Raw genomic sequence first — 18,421 nt, forward strand, 5'->3', positions numbered from 1 at the left:
TCACACAGGCAATGGGATAAGTGTTTTCTTAAGTACATATATTTATGATGGAGTGAAAACCTGTGATTTGTCTTCCCTCATACTTAAGTCCTTAACCATGGTATAATATTATGTTTTATTTTTCAAAGGATATTCACCTGAGTCTAGCATGTGGAATAAATTTTTATTTTCATGATTTTCAGCTGTGACTTCTCATTACACTGAAGGCCTTTTGCCAGAGAAGAGTATAGAAGACTCCCTTTCAAAGGTGCCAATGGGAAAATATGGTAAATATGTCCTTAAGAACTTATGCTTACAAAATCTTGGGTAAGTGTGCATGAGGGTGAAAGGTAGATAGAATGCTAAATTGCAAATAACCATTACAAACATAACAAGAGTAGGAAAGTCTTTCATCAACACTCCAAATTTGTTATCTACCAGAGTATCCATATTTCTGAAATGGCTTTCAAACATGAATATGGCAAAACCTTTAACTGGTATTCAAAATGTATTCAATATCAAAAAAAATAGTGGAGGAAATATACCCAGTATATGTGGGAAAGGGTTTGAGAAATCATCCTATCTAAATAGACATGAAAGAATCCATAAGGGGGAGGCAGACTTCAAAATTGAAAGTTGTGGCAAAGCCCTTAGCTATTACTCATGTCATTCCCAATATCAGAAAATTCATTGTGAAGAGAAACTCTATAAATGTGAAGAATGTGGCAAAGCCATTCACTTTCGTTCACATCTTACTCAACATACAGTGATCCATACTGGAGAGAAACCCTACAAATGTGAAGAATGTGGCAAAACCTTTCACTTTCATTCACGCCTTACTCGACATACTGTGATCCATACTGGAGAGAAACCCTACAAATGTGAAGAATGTGGCAAAGCCTTTCCCTCTCGTTCAAATCTTACTCAACATACAGTGATCCATACTGGAGAGAAACGCTACAAATGTGAAGAATGTGGCAAAACCTTTCCCTCTCGTTCATATCTCACTCAACACACAGTGATCCATACTGGAGAGAAACGCTACAAATGTGCAGAATGTGGCAAAGCCTTTCACTCTCATTCACATCTTACTCGACATATAGTGATACACACTGGAGTGAAACGCTACAAATGTGAAGAATGTGGCAAAGCTTTTCCCACTCGTTCAAATCTTACTCAACATACACTAATCCATACTGGAAAGAAACCCTGCAAATGTGAGGAGTGTGGAAAAACCTTTCACTTTCGTTCACTCCTTACTCGACATACAATGATCCATACTGGAGAGAAACCCTACAAATGTGAAGAATGTGGCAAAGCCTTTCACTCTCATTCAAATCTTACTCAACATACAGTGATCCATACTGGAAAAAACCCTACAAATGTGAAGAATGTGGCAAAGCCTTTCCCTCTCGTTCACATCTTACTCAACATACAGTGATCCATAGTGGAGTTAAACGCTACAAATGTGAAGAATGTGGCAAAGCCTTTCATACTCGTTCACTCCTTACTCGACACATGATGATCCATACTGGAGAGAAACCCTACAAATGTGAAGAATGTGGCAAAGCCTTTAACATTTGTTCACTCCTTACTCGACATACGATGATCCATACTGGAGAGAAACCCTACAAATGTGAAGAATGTGGCAAAGCTTTTCGCTCTCAAGGAGAATTTGCTGGACATAAGACCATTCATACTGGACAGAAACCCTACAAATGTCCAGAATGTGACAAAGCCTTTAACTCTCGTTCACATCTTACTCGACATACAGTGATTCATACTGGAGAGAAACCCTACAAATGTGAAGAATGTGGCAAAGTCTTTCACTGTCGTTCACATCTTACTCAACATACAGTGATCCATAGTGGAGTTAAACGCTACAAATGTGAAGAATGTGGCAAAGCCTTTCAGTCTCGTTCAAACCATAATAAACATACATTGATCCATACTGGAGTGAAACACTACAAATGTGAACAATGTGGCAAAACCTTTCACTCTCATTCAAACCTTAATCAACATACAGTGATCCATACAGAAGAGAAACCCTATAAATGTGAAGAATGTGGCAAAGCCTTTCACTCTCATTCACAACTTAGTCAACATACAATGATCCATACTGGAGAGAAACCCTACAAATGTGAAGAATGTGGCAAAGCCTTTCGCTCTAGAGGAGGATTTTCTGGCCATAAGACCATCCATACTAGGGAGAAACCCTAGAGATGTGAAGAATGTAGCAAAGACTTTCACTCTTGAGGAGGATTTGCTGGCCATAAGACCATCCATACTTTAGTGGAACCATAAAAATTTGCAGAATGTGGCAAATGCTTTAGTTAGTACTTGAAGCTTATTGAACATCAGAATATCCATACTGGAGAGAAACCCTACAAATGTGAATAATGTGGCAAGGTCTTTCACTCTCACTCTGGTTTTTCTCGACATAAGACCATGCATACTGCAGAGAAATCTTACAAATGTGAAGAATGTGGCAAAGCTTTTTGCTCCCATTCAATGCTTGCTGGATATATCAAAGTGTTGTGGAGAGAAACCCTACAAATGTCAAGAATGTGGCAAAGCCTTTCACTCTCACTTTGGATTTGCTTTACATAAGACCATCCATACTGGAGAAAAAACCTACAAATGCGAAGATGTGGCAAGGCCTTTCACTCTCATGTAGTATTTGCTAGACATAAGACCATGTGCACTGTGGAGAAATCCTACAAATATGAAGAATGTGGCCAAGCGTTTTGCTCCCATTCAATGCTTGATGGACATATGAAAGTGCATATTGGGGAGAAACCATAAGTGTGAAGAATGTGGAAATGCCTTTTGCTCTCACAATGGATTTGCTGGACATAAGACAATCCATACTGGAGAGAAACCCTACAAATGTGAAATATATATATTGAAAAGCTTTTCACTCTAATTGACTATTTGCTCAACATGGCAAGATCCATACTGTTGAGAAACCCTACACATGTGAAAAGTATGGCACAGCTTTTTGTACTCATGGAGGATTTGCTGGATATAAGACCATCGATATTGAAGAGAAAAACAAACTGCACAAATATAAAGAGTGTGGCAAAGCCTTTCACTCTATTAAGGATTTGCTGGACATAAGACCATCCACACTGGGGAGAAATTGTGCAAATGTGAAGAGTGTTGTAAAGTCTTTCACTCTAATAAGGCTTTGCTGGACATATGACCATCCATACTGGAGAGAAATCATGCAAATGTGAAGAGTGTGGCAAATTCTTTCACTCTATTAAGGATTTGCTGGACATAAGACCATCCACAATGGGGAGAAATCCTACAAGTGTAAAGAATATGGCAAAACCTTTCACTTTCACAACGGATTTGCTGGACACATGACCATCCATGCAGGAGAAAAACAATACAAATGTGAAATATGCGGAAAAGCTTTTCACTCTCATTCACTACTTGCTTGACATGTCAAGATGCATACTGTTGAGAAATCTTGCAAATGTGAAAAGTGTGACAGTTTTTCACATTCATAAAGCATTTGCTGGACACAAGACCATCTATAGTGGAGAGAAATCCTACAAACATGATGAATGTGGCAAAGCCTTTTGCTCTGAAATGATTTGCAATTCATATGAGGCACCATGATGGAGAGAAACTCTACAAACATGAAGAATGTGGCAAAGATTTTTGCTTTACTAAAGTATTTACTGAACATAAGTCCATTGATACTGGAGAAAAACCCTACAAATGTGAAGAATGTGACATAGCCATTCACTCGCACAATGGATTTGCTGGACACATAATCATCCATACTGGAAACTCTGCAAATATGAAAAACATGGTAAGCCCTTTGCTCTCATCTACAACTAGCTGGACATATGAGAGTCCATACTGAGATGAAACTATATAAATGAGAGTAATGAGATAAAGCCTTTAGCTCTCATTTAATATTTGGTAGACATACGAGCATCTATATTTAGGGATTCCCTACAGATGGGCAGAATGGGGTAAACCTTTTCACTGTTATTCCAAGTTTTATCAACATCAGACAATTTATACTTTAAATTTTCAGTATCTCTAATGACTGGAAAATCATATATGTAGGTATAAACAACAGAGACTTGGTGAGAAATGTACAGTTGTAAAGAGTACCGTTATCTTTACTCAAACCACAGATCTTTTGAATGTATAAATGTAAAACATGTCTAAAGACATTAACCAGCAAAAACTTTATTTGACATTAGACTGTGCATTGTAGAGAATGTACAAATTTAAAGAATGTGGACTGGCCTTTGTTCAAAATATATGCCATTGGAAATACTAGGATATTCGGACCGAAAATGTTACAGATGCACTTTATATGGAAGCTTATTTACTGAAAGATCAAGTTGAAATAAATATCAAATATTGAGTGGCATTAGAAGTTGGTTTGTTTGTTTGTTTTTTAGGAAAGCATAAGTATATTCTCTGTATAATTTTGGTTTTGCATTGACAGAATTTGGGGATATTTCAAAAAGCACACAATATTGGTGTAATGCAATTCGCATGATGCTATGCCTTCATTCGTAGTGTTTATGTAAAGGCATGGGGTCAGTTGTTGGTGTGTTGGAGTTATGAAATGTCCCTGTGTAGTAGGTCATCAACTCTTATCTCATGTTTTTTGTGGGGTATGAAGAACACTGATATGTAATCTCCTTTAAAAGATCGAACCGAAGAGGTTTTTTGTGGCTCACATTAAGCATTAATGTAAGTTTGGAATGAGGTGAGTGCTCAGGATAACATTTTTCTTTGGAAATAGATGACAAAGAATCATTGAGAGATTTAGAAATCATTTGTCTTACTACTTACATGCAAATGAGAAAATGAGGCCAGAACATTAATATCTTGATACATCTTCATATTATCAGTACTTACAAGCCATCAGTGTAATTTGATATAATATAAGGAAATATTTTCATAGACATCAGAGCAAAGATAATTATTCTATTAAAATGTATATATTATAAGTTTATGTTTAGAAAATAATCAGATTCAGTTTTTAAAACTGAAGGAAGCTTTTCACACATGGATCACAATATCAAAAGAACAGAAATGCTTGAATATTTGTAATCTGGTCCTGCATACAGCGAAATTTGAAGGTTTATTTAGGCTATGTAAATTTGTTGATTTAAATGAACAGAATTGTTTATAAAGTATTAATATTTGTTGTGCACACAATAAATTGTTATGTTGCCATAAGTGTTATTCTATTCTATCTTACCCAAGATTGCAGGTATATGATGACTATATACTATTGAGTAACTTATGTAAGTATGTTTCTAGTGGTCCTTTTTTTATAGGTCATATTTTCTTCCTTTTTTTTTTTTAGTTATGTGTCATTTTGATTATTGTAATAATACAGGAGTATAATTATAAGACCTAACTTTCTGAATCCTGACTATTGTAAATACTTACATATTAGGATGGTTTTTGACTCTGATGTCTGGGCTGGAACACAGTGGAAAATCCATGGTCACTGCAGCCTCAACATGATTGTATCAGGCTTTCTCCTTTAGCCTACTGAGTAGCTGGTGCCACAAACATTTGCCATCATGCCCAGCCAACTAATGAATTCATTGTTAAGACAAGGTCTCACCAAGTTGCTCAGACTGGCCTGGAAGCCCTAGACTAAAACAGTCTGCTGTACTTTGCCTCCAAAGTGCTGGAATTATAGGCATGACTCACCATGCCCAGTCTCTTGTTTCCTTTCTAGTCATCTGGTGCTGTGTTGGAAGCACTTGTCCCCTCAAGTCATCTGCCTCTAACTCCTGTTGTGTGGGTTCTGGGCTCTGGAATATCTTCAACATTTATATCTTGATACCCTTCCCTTTCCACTGTTTTGTCATAAATACAATGATTCTTTGTAATTTCCTTGGTTCACTCTTGAGAGACCAAATGCTCATATGGAAACATTAACATTATATGGTGTGTGAAACTGAATCTCACAACACTTACATTAATCACCTGGCAGCAGGAAGTGGTCCCAAAATTATTGAATGATACACTTTGTGTCATAGCTAATTTTATGCCGTTATGAGTTAATTCTGCATCTTTACATTTATTTACACATTTCCCAACTGCTGAGGTGCCATGTATAACCTGTAAGTGCATAAATTATAAGTTTACCTTTGTATGATAGATTTGTATATCTTTATGACAGCAAATGTCAAAATAGACAAGAATATACTTCTATCTGATGTCCTCGTGACATTTTTAAAGTATATTTCTTTTTTTTGAGTTAGAGTCTCACTCTTTTACCCAGACTAGAGTGCAGTGGCCCCTCCCGGCCACCAGAGCCTCAACCTGCTGGGCTCTGGCTATCCTTCCGCCTCAGCCTTCTAAGTAGCCGGAATTACAGGCATACACTACCATGCCCAGCTGATTTTTTTTTGATTTATTGCAGAGATGAGGTCTTGCTGCCCAGGGGCGTCTTGAACCCATGGGCTCAGGCACTCCACTCACCTCAGCCTTCCAAAGGAACGGGATTACAGGCTGAGCCACCGAACCGGGCTAAAGTATATTTCTAAACTGTGGTTCTGTGTGTTTCTTTTAAATCATCACAAATTTCAAAAATGAAATTCCAGTGTATTTGTTGAAAAAACGTGGACCTATGCAGGTCAAACCCATGTTCTTCATGGTCTAACAGTACAGTGAGAAAAATAGATGTCGAAATAACAAGACAGTATAATCTTGACTAGTCCTTTTTGGAAAACAGCCAAGTCAATACAGTTATGAATATAATAAATCAACATTAAATGTAAGATAAATATAAAATTAGATCGAGCTGATTACAGTACTATTGTGTGGAAATATTGAGCACAATTTATATACTCAAAGTGTCAAAGTCCAAATGATAAAAATTATGGTTACAGTTCTACATAAATGGTGACTTGAATGTAAAATATGAAACATTTCCCAAACATTTATGTAGTGGTTTGAGTAAAATATGTGAAAAAATAAACATAAAAGGTAATGTCCAAAGATTTGTTGATATGTGAGTTTGTAAAATAACCAGACATAAATTCCTAAATTTCGAATTTATGTGTCAAAAATAGAAAAATAAAACCATATTAAAAGCAGTATTAGTTAAACTGCATGATACCACAAAAGAAAACACCTAAAAGCAGTGAAGGTCAAGGCATGGTAACTCAGGACTGTATTCCCAATACTTTGTGTGACTGAGGTGGGAGAACATCTTGAACCCAGAGGTTTGAAAGCAGCATGGGCAACTCATATCTATAAGAAATGACAAAAAATTTGTTGGGTATCATGTAGTGCATGTTATCCCAAGTTTCTCGTGTGTATTAAGGGAAAAATTGCCTGAACCCATAGGTTGAGCCATAATCATGTCACTGGACTCTAGCCTGGGTGGCAGAGAGATGGCACTCAAAAATGTGTGTGTATATAAGTTTGAAATAGAAATATATGAATGAATATAAATTAAAACTACAAAACAAAACTACACTAAAAGCACTAAGGGTATTTCCAAAACTTGTGTTTTCTTGAAAGCAGCAGAACTGGTATTAACCATGCTGATATAAAGAATTATTAAAGGTAGAATTGGATATGTTTAAAGAATAGGAAAAAAGAAATATTTTCCAGATAAAACACCTGAGAGGTTTCATTACCAAGAACAGCTTCTAAGAAGCATACTTTAAGAAGACAGTCATACTTCTGTATGAAGACATAACGGAAGTGAAAGAGTAAGGGCCATAATGAGGGAGAATCAACTTTGGTGGACTCTGAATTACAGACACCATGTCAATGGCAACGTCAGATTTTAAGATATTTAGATAGAATAAAAGTGTAGTTTCACCCATTTTATTTAAATATAACAGAATTCTGTGCTTCCTAAATGAAAAATGGAAGAATCATCTAGTTTTTAGAACATTATCCATCACTGGCTTAATATATGATTGGTCTTCCATTGCATATAATATTGGCTACTCTTTTATCAGAACTCGTTTGCAATTAAGGACTTACGTGTATAGACTCTGACCCCAAGACTTTGAGCAGTCTGAATGGCTGTGTCATTTCTGCCTAACTTGGGTGAGGAAGACCTGTAAGAAGCAAAAACACTGGAAGACAAAGTCTCTCCGCATGTGTAAGCTTCAGTCTCCATTGAGAATCAGCAAGGTCACTACTTCTCTTCCACCACTGTGGCTTGATTGTATAGTGCATTTACATATATGTCTCATTCTCCTTTTAAACTTTGTATTAGCTTGATTTCTCAATCTTTTTAAAAAGTCACTATCACACTGCTTTACTTTCCTAGTCCTTATTATGTATAATATCATCCTATGTTTTTCAGACTTTTATGGATTTCCACTTTAAGTGTTCTTTTGTACAAAAAAGTTTTTTTCTCCAGAAGAAAAATAGCTGGTGTCTATGTCATTATCAGGCTCAATTGATAATCTGATTAGAGGATATCAACTTAGTGATATCATTTAAACTTTCTTCCCAAAACATATTTTTATTACTTTTTATTTCTACTGTTTTTCATGTGCTTCAGAAATATTATATACTACTTCCTTATCCATTGATTTATAAATGTATACTTGTTTTCTAAAAGTGTCACAATATTTTGATCTGTTAACATGATCATATCACTTTCTCATTGATTCTGTTAATGGGACTAATTGTATTGATGGATTCCCAAATGCTGTCTCCTATTCTTTCCTGACATAAAGGGAGATTGATCATGATATAATGTTGCAACATGCTGACACAATGTTTCTAATAATTTTTACATTTCTAGTCAAATGTGATTTTTCTACAAAGAATGGATATGAAATACTTAGTATGGAATAGAAATTGTGTCTTGACATTGTCCTCATTCTGGGAAACCAGGTTTTCTATTCTCTTCTATATCTTTTTCTTTTTTCTATTATTTTTATATTAAAATGTAGGGAACAATTTAAGGTGCATGTAAAGTTTGGGTACCTTTGTTGATATTATGTCCTCCCACTCCCATGGTTGTGTCCCTATACTGTCAGTCACTTTGTTATAGTATTGTGAATAATGTTCAGGGTCAACTTATGAGTGAGTACACATAGTACTCAGATCTTTGTTATGTGATATATCACTGAGAATTTATTTATTTTTAATCCTTTTCACCCAAGTGGGAGTATAGCAGCAATCTCATGGTCACTGCAGCCTGAACCTGCTGGGCTCAGGTAGTCCTTCTACCTCAGCCTAGCAGGTAGCTAGAACTACAGGTGCATGGCACCAAGCCTGGCTAATTTTATTTTTTAATTTATTGTAGATAGAAATTCTTGTCAACTTGCCCAGGGTGATTTCAACCCCTGGCCTCAGGCAGTCTTCTCATTTCCATCTGCCAAAGTGTTGGTATTACAAGCGAGAGTCACCATTCCTGGCTCAATAACTTATTTTATAGACTTGAAATCCATCCAAGGTCCTGCGAAGTGAATAGTCTTGGTTTTTTGGTTTTCTTTTTTATTATTATTCAGAGTCTCACTCTGTCACCCAGGCTGGGGTGCAGTGGCACTCTCGTGGTCACCACAGCCCTGACCTGCTGGTCTCAGGTGATTCTTCCACTTCATACTTCCAAGTAGCAAGAACTACAGGCATGTACAACTATGCCTGGCTAATTTTGGTTTTATTATAGAGATGAATTCTTACTAAGTTACCCAGGCTGACCTCGAATTTGTGGGCATCCAAAGAGCTGGGGTTTTAGGCATGAGCCACTGCATCCAGATTGGTAGACCATTTTTACCAACCCTAGTAAGTATTACTTGCTCCATAAGTTTTTTTTTCATCAGCACATGCACTGTATTGACTGCATTTGTAGAAAATGATCTGAGAGATTGTGCTCAGTGTCTCAGCCTGTATCCCAGCACTTTGGGAAGCTGACGAGTGGATTGTCTGAGCTCGTGGGTTTGAGAAAAGTCCAGGCAATTTGGTGAGACCCCCAAAAATTAGCCACCTGTGTTAGCGCACCTCTAGTTCCAGATACTTTGAAGACTGAGTTGGAAGGATCGCCTGAGCCCAGCAGGTCAAGGCTGTGGTGACCATGAGAGTGCCACTGCACTCCAGTCTGGGTAACAGAGTGAGACTCTGACCCAAAAAAAGAAATTAAAATGGTGTCAGTCCTCCACAAGAAATTGTAGGAAAAAAAGAAAACGGAAGGTTCTCATTTTTACTTGTCCAATAAACTGAGATAAAAATAAAACAGGACACATGGAAAAAAACCACTGCCATGGAAGCCAAGATGGGCCTTGTTGTGTCACTGGAGACTGAAGCTCACAGATGAAGGCAGAGAAGACCGATCCCTTCTGAGGGTTCAGAGTCTTACAGTTAAGGTCTATGGACTGAAACCTTTAACACAAATCAGCTCTGATAAAAGAGTAACCCATGAAATTAGCAACTGGAAGCTGATCACATTTTAATAAGTTAATGATGGATAATGTTCTAAAAACCAGATTGTTCTGCCATTCATAAAATTATTTAGGAGGCACCAAATTTACTATTCTATCTATATAAAATGTCTGAAATACACTTTTTCTATATCTTAACTTTTTTTTTTTTTTTTAGTTGGAGTCTCACTCTGTTGCCGAGACTGGAGTGCAGTGGCCACACCTGGCCACCACAGCCTCGACCTGCTGGGCTCCGGTGATCCCTCCACCTCAGCCTTCCGAACCCGCGGGCTCAGGCAATTCACTCACCTCAGCCTCCAAAGGTGCGGGATTACAGGCTGAGCCACCGAGCCTGGCTATATCTTAACATTTTAAAAACTAATGTGGGCCGGTTTTGGTGGCACAACTTGTAATCCCAGTGCTTTGGGAGTCCAAGGAGAGTGGATTCGCTGAGCCTGCTGGTTCGAGACCCACCTGGGCAACTTGGTGAGACCTCATTTCTACAATATATCAAAAATTAGCCGGGCATTGTAGCGCGCACCTGTAGTTCCAACTACTTGGAAGACTGAGGCGGAAGGATCGCCGGAGCCCAGCAGGTCCAGGCTGTGGTGTCTGGGAGCAGCCACTGCACTCCAGTCTGGGTGAAAGAATGAGACTCCAACTCAAAAAAAAAAAAAAAAACTGATGTGGCCAAGGACTACTTGGTTTCTGTAGTTCAATGTCTATCATAAAATGGCTTAGGAAGTCCTTTTCATTATATCTTCAAACAGAAGAACGATGTTTCCTTTTTTTTTTTGAGTTAGAGACTCACTCAGTCACGTAAGCTGAAGTAGCCACTCCAGCATCGACTTACTAGGCTCTGGTTATCCTTTTGCTTCAGCCTTCCCAATAGCTCAAACTATAGTTATGCGCAACCACCCCTGGCTAATTTTTGGTTTATTGTACAGATGAGGTCTTGCCATGTTTCCCGGGGTGGTCTCAAACGCACAGGCTCTAGCAATCCACTCACTTTGACCTCTCTAAGTGCTGGGATTACACGTTGAACCATCAAGCTCCTAGCCAGGCTTGGTGGCTCTGCCTGTAATCCCGTGCCTTGGGATGCTGAGGTGAGTGGATTGCCTGAGCCTGCGGGGTCGAGACATGCCTGGACAACATGGCGAGACCTCATCTCTACAATACATCAAAAAATTAGCTGGGTGTGGTAGCGCGTGCCTGTAGTTCCAGCTACTTGGAAGGCTGAATCAGAAGGCTTGCCAGAACCCAGCAGGTCAAGGCTGCAGTGGCCGGGAGTGGGCACGGCACTCCAGTCTGGGCGACAGTGAGACTCCAGCTCAAAAAAAGGGAAAGAATCTGCTATTGGTAATAAATTCTCTCAGGTATTTTTTGTTTCCTTGGAAGGTATTTGAAGTTAACTTTATTCATGAAAAATCCTGAGTGTTTAAAACCAAGTGTTGTGAGCTTCTGCTTAACACACCATGTGTTACTGCTCTCTCTATATGAGCAGTTGAGCTCTCTTGAGCCAATCAAGGAAATCAGAGAAAGCGAGTGTGTATTTGGCAAAAAGGTGGAGAGAAAAGGGTCTCAAGATACAGATCTTGAAGACATTCATCAGCTAAGAAGCACCACACCAGAGGAGTTAACAGCAGATGACTTGACGGAGGGGTGTATTTCCAACAGTGTCAGGTGACTAGAAAGAAGACAGAGAAGAGGTTGAGTGTGGTGACTGATGCCTGCAATCCCAGCAATTTGGGAGGCTGAGGTGAGAGTATTGTCTGAGTCCAGGTGTTCAAGAACAGCCTCTACAATAAATCAAAACAATAATTAGGCATGGTGCCACATGCCTGTGGTTCCAGGGACTCAGGAGGCTAAGGGGGAAGGATTGAGCCCAGCAGGCAAAGGCCGCAGCAGCCATGAGCCTTGCCACTGCACTCCAACATGGGTGACAGCGAGACTAACAAAAAGAAAAAGACAACAAATCAGCAGTGCCAAAAAACAATTCAGCATTACACAAGCTGACAGAATTGTTCTGATTACAGATTGCTTTGCAAATCTTCTATAACAGGTAACTCTCTACTATAGGGCACTAAAACTAAAACATATAGCAGAAGTAGAATGGGTGCCATATGGAAACTTTTTGAAAAATGTAAAAATGTCAAACAGAAATTAAAATGGGTTTCTGAAAGCTGCACCAAGTGTCCAGTCTCTCCTGCCTCCCTTCCATCTCTTCCGCCTCTGTCAACCAAGACAGCAAGACCAGGCTCTCCTATAGCAAGGAAGAACTTTATGATGACACAGTTTCATTTAATGAACAATAAAGATATACTTTCTTCATCATGATTTTCTATTTGTTTTCTGTTTTGAATTCACTGGATTCCTGTGCAGGTTTGTGACATGGGTATATTGTGTGGTGGTGAGATTTACGCTTCTGTTAAACTCACCACCCAAACAGGGAAGATGGTGCCCAAAAAGTAGTTTTTCAAGGCTTCGCTCCCTCCCTCCCCCTTCACCACTCCTCAGTGTTTGCTTTTCTCATCTTGATGTCTGTGTGTACCCAGTATTTAGCCCTCAATTATATGTGAGAACATGCAGTATTTGGTTTTCTCTTTCTGGGCTAATTTGTCTACATTGTTGTAAAATGACAATTTGTAATACACATAACGTATGAAGTATGTTAGTGAAGTGTTTATGTAGAATCCACATGCAGAATCAATGCCACTTCATCATGTCTTTGGGTATCTTCAGTCTTTTACATAGAGCCACCAACTCCCTCTAAGAAAAATATTTGCTGGGCTTGGTGGCTCAGCCTGCAATTCCAGCACTTTGGGAGGCCAAGGCCAGTGGATTGCCTGAGCCTGCGGGTTTAAGACCCGCCCAGGCTACCTGGCGTGATCTCGTCTCTACAATAAATTAAAAATTAGCCAGGCATGATAGTGCATGCCTGTAGTTCTGGCTACTTGGAAGGTTGAGGTGGAAGGATCACCTGAGCCCAGCAGGCTGAGGCTGGGCGACTGGAAGCGTGTCACTGCCCTCCAGTCTGGGTGACAGAGTGAGACTCCAACTCAAAAAAAAAATTTATAGTTAATTATGAAACATTTATTACACACTAAAAACTGTTTTCTTTCTGTTTCCTTTGATAGTCAGAACAATACAGACAAAGTCAAAGGAACCCCTTAACTTATCAAATTTTTTTTGAGTTGGAGTCTCACTCTGTCACCCAGACTGGAGTGCAGTGGCCGCTCCTGGCCACCACAGCCTCGACGTGCTGGGCTAGGGCGATCCTTCTGGCTCAGCCTTCCGAGTAGCTGTAACTACAGGCATGCGCTACCAAGCTTGGCTAATTTTTTGATTTATTGTAGAGAGGAGGTCTCGCCAAGTTGCCCAGGCGGTTCTTGAACCCGCGGGCTCAGGCAATTCACTCACCTCAGCCTCCCAAAGCACGGGATTACAGTCTGAGCCACCAAGCCCGGCTGACTTATCAAATTTCCCTGTATTTGGAAATATCATGGGATATTTCCAAATATCCCCTGAACAAATTGGCCCAGTAAAATCAATAAAATTCTACAAAGCGTCTTCAGTGGTATTCTTCAGTTGAGAACAAACATGGAAAGTATTCATTGAAATGTAACAAGGCCAGGCTCTGGCTCACCCTGTAATCCCAGCACTTTAGGAGACCATGGCGAGTGGATTGCCTGAGCTGGTGGGTTCAAGACCAGCCCGGGCAACTTGGTGAGACCACATCTCTACAATAAATAAAAAAAATTAGCCAGACTTGGTGGCACTTGTCTGTAGTTCCAGCTACTTGAAAGATTGAAGCAGAAGAATTGCCTGAGTCCAGTATTTGGGGCTACCGTAGCCAGGAGCATGTCACTGCCCTCCAGCCTGGGTGACATAGCAAGACTCCAACAGCAACAAAAAATTACTTGAAATTTCTAAGTAGGCTAAATAATGAACAGTGTAAGAACCTGAAAGAGTGTATGGCCTGGTGGACTGGGTGGGTCATCATGAGTCCTCCCAGACATGGAGCCCACTCATGACATGACACAGATGAGAGGCAGAAGAGTGGAGAACATTTCCCCACCTAGTCCTTTCTCTGACCATGGCCTCCTGTGAACATCTAGAATGCATTATTTGCCAGAGAGGATCGAGGACTGGCCAGTCGGAGGCACCCAGGGAGGGAGTAGGGTGCAGGAACTGACCCTTTAGGGGAACTCTTTCCAGTGTGGGTCCCACCACTGTGCCTACAGCACTGTATGAGGCTGTTCCTGTTTGACCTGCAGGAGTTCTTTCAGGTCAGTTTATCCTGGACCTGGGCTTTGGAGGATGACATGGCACTGAGGCACCTTCAAATCTCCAGGGCTCAGCTGAGAGGGAGAGAGTGTGATCACTCCCTGAGTTTAAGTCCAGCCCCAAGTCCACTCCCATTTCACCTTCTGGGGCAATGAAGACTTGAGCACAAAGGCCCCACTAATTGATCTCTCTGGGCTTTTATCCCCTTCTTCTACTCTACAAACCTACTAGAAACAGGTCAGCTGGGCCCCAGGTTTTATGGAACATATCTCAGAGACAGGGCAAAGGATGAGACTAGACCCTCCAAGTCCCTCTGCCAAACTCTTCTGCACCTGCCTTTGAAAGTACCTGAAAGAGACCAGAGTGGTCACAACCATCTGTGCGAGCTGATGCCAATAGCCCCAGAAAGCAGCAGGTAATCCTTCAATCCCAAATACTCGCCTTCCCACGGGTGGCAGCACAACATGCCCTGAACAAGGGAGTGGAAAAAATTAAAGTCTCAGACCCAGGCAGAATTTGGGAGAGGCCCAGTTGGGACCACAGTCTAGACCCAGATATCAGACTTCAGTTGAGTGTGGCAATATTCACTACCTCAGAGGGCAGGGGGATTCAATGCCTAGGAAAATCACCCCACAGTGTAGACAATTCCATGTTAGAGTGGCATAGGAGCTTGGGTAACAATGAAGATCTCTCCCACCAGAGTTCTTTACTAGGCCTGAAGGTGAGGTAGAGTAGCCCTGGGGTGAGGGCATGATGCAGGGAGCCCCAAGCCCATCCAAACCTTAGGACACCAATCACTGGAGAAGGCTGAGGTGTTCGAACAGCAACAATGTCCCAGGCTGCACACACCCTTACCTCTGGGTTCAATTTCCCTCATGGGTGTCTTTAGTGTTAGAACAGGGTGCCATATAGAAAACCCAAGAATTCCAGGAACCAGGGTCCATGGGGCCACCCTGTGAGGGCCAGATGAGCTCAGTGAGGAAGCTGATCAAGGTAGATAGCCTGGCTCTTCCCAGCCCACCAGCTCAGCTCTAGAAAACAGCAGAGCAAGCTGAGTGCAGTGGCTCATGCCTATAATCCCAGCACTTTTGTTGGTTGAGGTGAGAGAATTGCCTGAGTCCACGAGTTGGAGACCAGCCAGGGCAACGTGGTGAGAGCTTTTCTCTGCTATAAATAAAAAAATTAGCTGGGCATGGTGACATGTGCTTGTGCTTCAGCTATTTGAAAGGCTGAGGTGGAATGATGAACTGAGCCTAGCAGGCCAAGGCTGCGGTGGCCAGGAGCATGCCACTGCACTCCAACCTGGTTGACAGAGTGAAATTACAATCCCCTCAAAAAAGCCATGTGGTAGCACCCTTCAATCTGGAGTCCTCTCCCAATATCTCCTTGCTGGCCTGATCCCAAAGTTAAGGCAAAACTTTAGGTTGGGGCTTCCATAGATTGCAGGGAAGTAGTCTGCTTTCTGGGGGCCTGGAGTCTCAGGTGTGGCCAACATACCCCTGGCTCAAAATTGACCATAGTTGTTTGGTGATTTCCTTCTAAAATTTGTTCTCAAAGCTCCCCACGCATCTGGAGATCATACGCCAATGTTTTCCATGGTACAGCTTTGAACAAGGATGCCGAATTCCTGTTTTTTCCAGATCTTCCCTTTGAGGTTAGTACCACAGGACAGCCTCACCCTGCTACCCCACTGGGGCTCCAACACCAGGACCTGTCCAGTTCACTAAATCTGAGTTATCCCTCTCCCTTATGGTGACAGCTGCATATTAACTTTCTTATGGGAAAGTGACACACATGGCACAGAAAAACTCAGGGCAGCACCCAGAAAGCTGCTCCAAGTCTCCACATAGCTCCTCAGTCTGTGAAATTAATGTCAACAAGGAAGCTGGACACTTGGAACCTCTAGATGCATAAAGTCTTAGCCAGTCAGCAGCATGTCTTGGTCCTCATGCAGGTCAATCTGTGTGACAGTGTCTTTCTTACAGGGCACAAGTCTTAACACTGAAGGACCCAACTTGGCCTCAACCTGACTTCTGGGAGAAAATGTGATTTAGGGACACCTAGGATGATCATACAGGGAAACTGGCACTGACCAAAACTAGAATTTGGTCCAAGGCAGGGTGAGAACCCTTGGAATGGTGTGTGGGTACCTGGGGCCCACTCATGCCCAGCAGGGCCAAACCAGTGATGTCACCAGGCTTGAAGAGCAACCAGGACATCGATGAGGGTGAGCAGAAACCCGCAGACCAGTCATCAACCTTATCCACTCAAGGAGGCAGTAATGGCTGAACTTCCATGCCCTGAATGTCCATTACCTGATCTCCAATGAGGCAGAAGTCTGGGTCCAAGTGCACAGTCCTGGGGCCATGATTTCAGGATGTGGTACATGCTCCAGATTATAGGAATGATGAAAATTTTCAAGTGTGGGCCCAGGAAGCCAAGTCTGTAGGTCTGCCATACTTGGTGGGTTCTTTCATGGTTAGAAATTAAAAATGTGGCCTCACTTTGTACAAAGATGCTCTATGGTGGGGACAAGAGCTGCATACAGGAAAATAATTCCTGACTATGCAAGAATAGGACTTAGCTGCATCTCACTGTCAGTAGTCTATCCACTTTTTTTCATCTGGCTGCTGACAGATCCTTTTTTTTTTTAGTTGGAGTCTCATTCTGTCAGCCAGACTAGTTGACAGTGCCAAACCTTCCACTCAGCCTTCCAAGTATCTGTAACTACAGGCACACCCCCCCAACACCCAGATACTTTTGTTATTTTTTATTGTACACACAAAGTCTCACCAAGTTGCCTGGGCTGGTCTCAATCCCCCGGTTTCAGGCAGGATTCTCCATTTTTTGTTGAGTCTGCAGCTACTGAAAATCATCCAGTTCCTTTTTCTTATCTCATTGTGCTTCCAGGAGAACAACAACAACAAAAAATTATTCTAGCAAATGAATTCTCAGCAGCCGCTCCTGCAGCCTGCTCTGCACAGTGCTTTCTTTGTACAATAGGGAGTGTCCAGATCTCTCCAAACTGATAGAGATGAGTTCTTACAATAGTAAATAACCAGATCTATCCTTCTGGAGGGACATGGGTTCTAAGACCTGACTCAGTTATGGGGTCATCCAGATCCCCACAACATTCTTTGAGAGGTCTAGATAATATGTGGTTGGGAGTCAATTTTAGAAGCTTATCTGCTCCAGGATCATTGATTGCATAACTTGAGTCTTTTCTATTTTCTATTTTTTTTTTTTTTTTTTTGAGTTGCAGTGCCATTCTGTCACCCAGGCTGGAGTACAGCGGCATGCTCTCGCCCACCCCAGTGCCAACCTGCAGGGCTCATTTGATCCTTCGTCCTCAGTCTTCCAAGTAGCTGAAACTACAGATAAGCAATACCAAGTGTTAGGGTACTGGAGGACAGGGTGAGGGCAGAGAGGTGCAGGGAGGCACGCAGCACTGCCGGGGCTGGCAAAAGGAGGTGTGCACTGGGAACCCAGAGATTTGAGTAAATTGCAAAGAATTGCAACACACAGAGGTGAAAGAAGAAAAGATTTATTTAAGATAAGTTCACCCCCCACAGACAGGTGAGTATGGACTTTTAGACCCCAGGTCTTGGCTTAAATCCTTTATCTGGAGATGTTGGTCGTGACTGCACATGACTACCCATGACTTCCATATCGACCACCTGTGGATGTCTTGGAGATCCTGTGACACAGAGACCCATTAATGTTCACCCACATTATCATAGCCCCTAGAGAAGGGA

The 18,421-nt window shown here is 41.3% G+C and overlaps 1 protein-coding gene across 1 annotated transcript; it reads left to right on the forward strand.

Annotated features, from left to right (window-relative positions):
- Positions 1 to 182: 182 nt before the first annotated feature.
- LOC103256627 (zinc finger protein 430-like) lies at positions 183 to 1,420 on the forward strand (the record flags this gene model as incomplete). Its single annotated transcript, XM_008054448.1, has 2 exons — positions 183 to 266; positions 747 to 1,420. Coding segments are annotated over 2 exons (758 nt in total), but the record flags the coding sequence as incomplete, so codon positions are not given.
- Between the last annotated feature and the right edge of the window lie 17,001 nt (positions 1,421 to 18,421).

The sequence above is a fragment of the Carlito syrichta genome, unplaced genomic scaffold, assembly GCF_000164805.1.
Source record: "Carlito syrichta isolate Samal-C Ts95f unplaced genomic scaffold, Tarsius_syrichta-2.0.1 Scaffold290742, whole genome shotgun sequence".
NCBI classification, from domain to species: domain Eukaryota; kingdom Metazoa; phylum Chordata; class Mammalia; order Primates; family Tarsiidae; genus Carlito; species Carlito syrichta.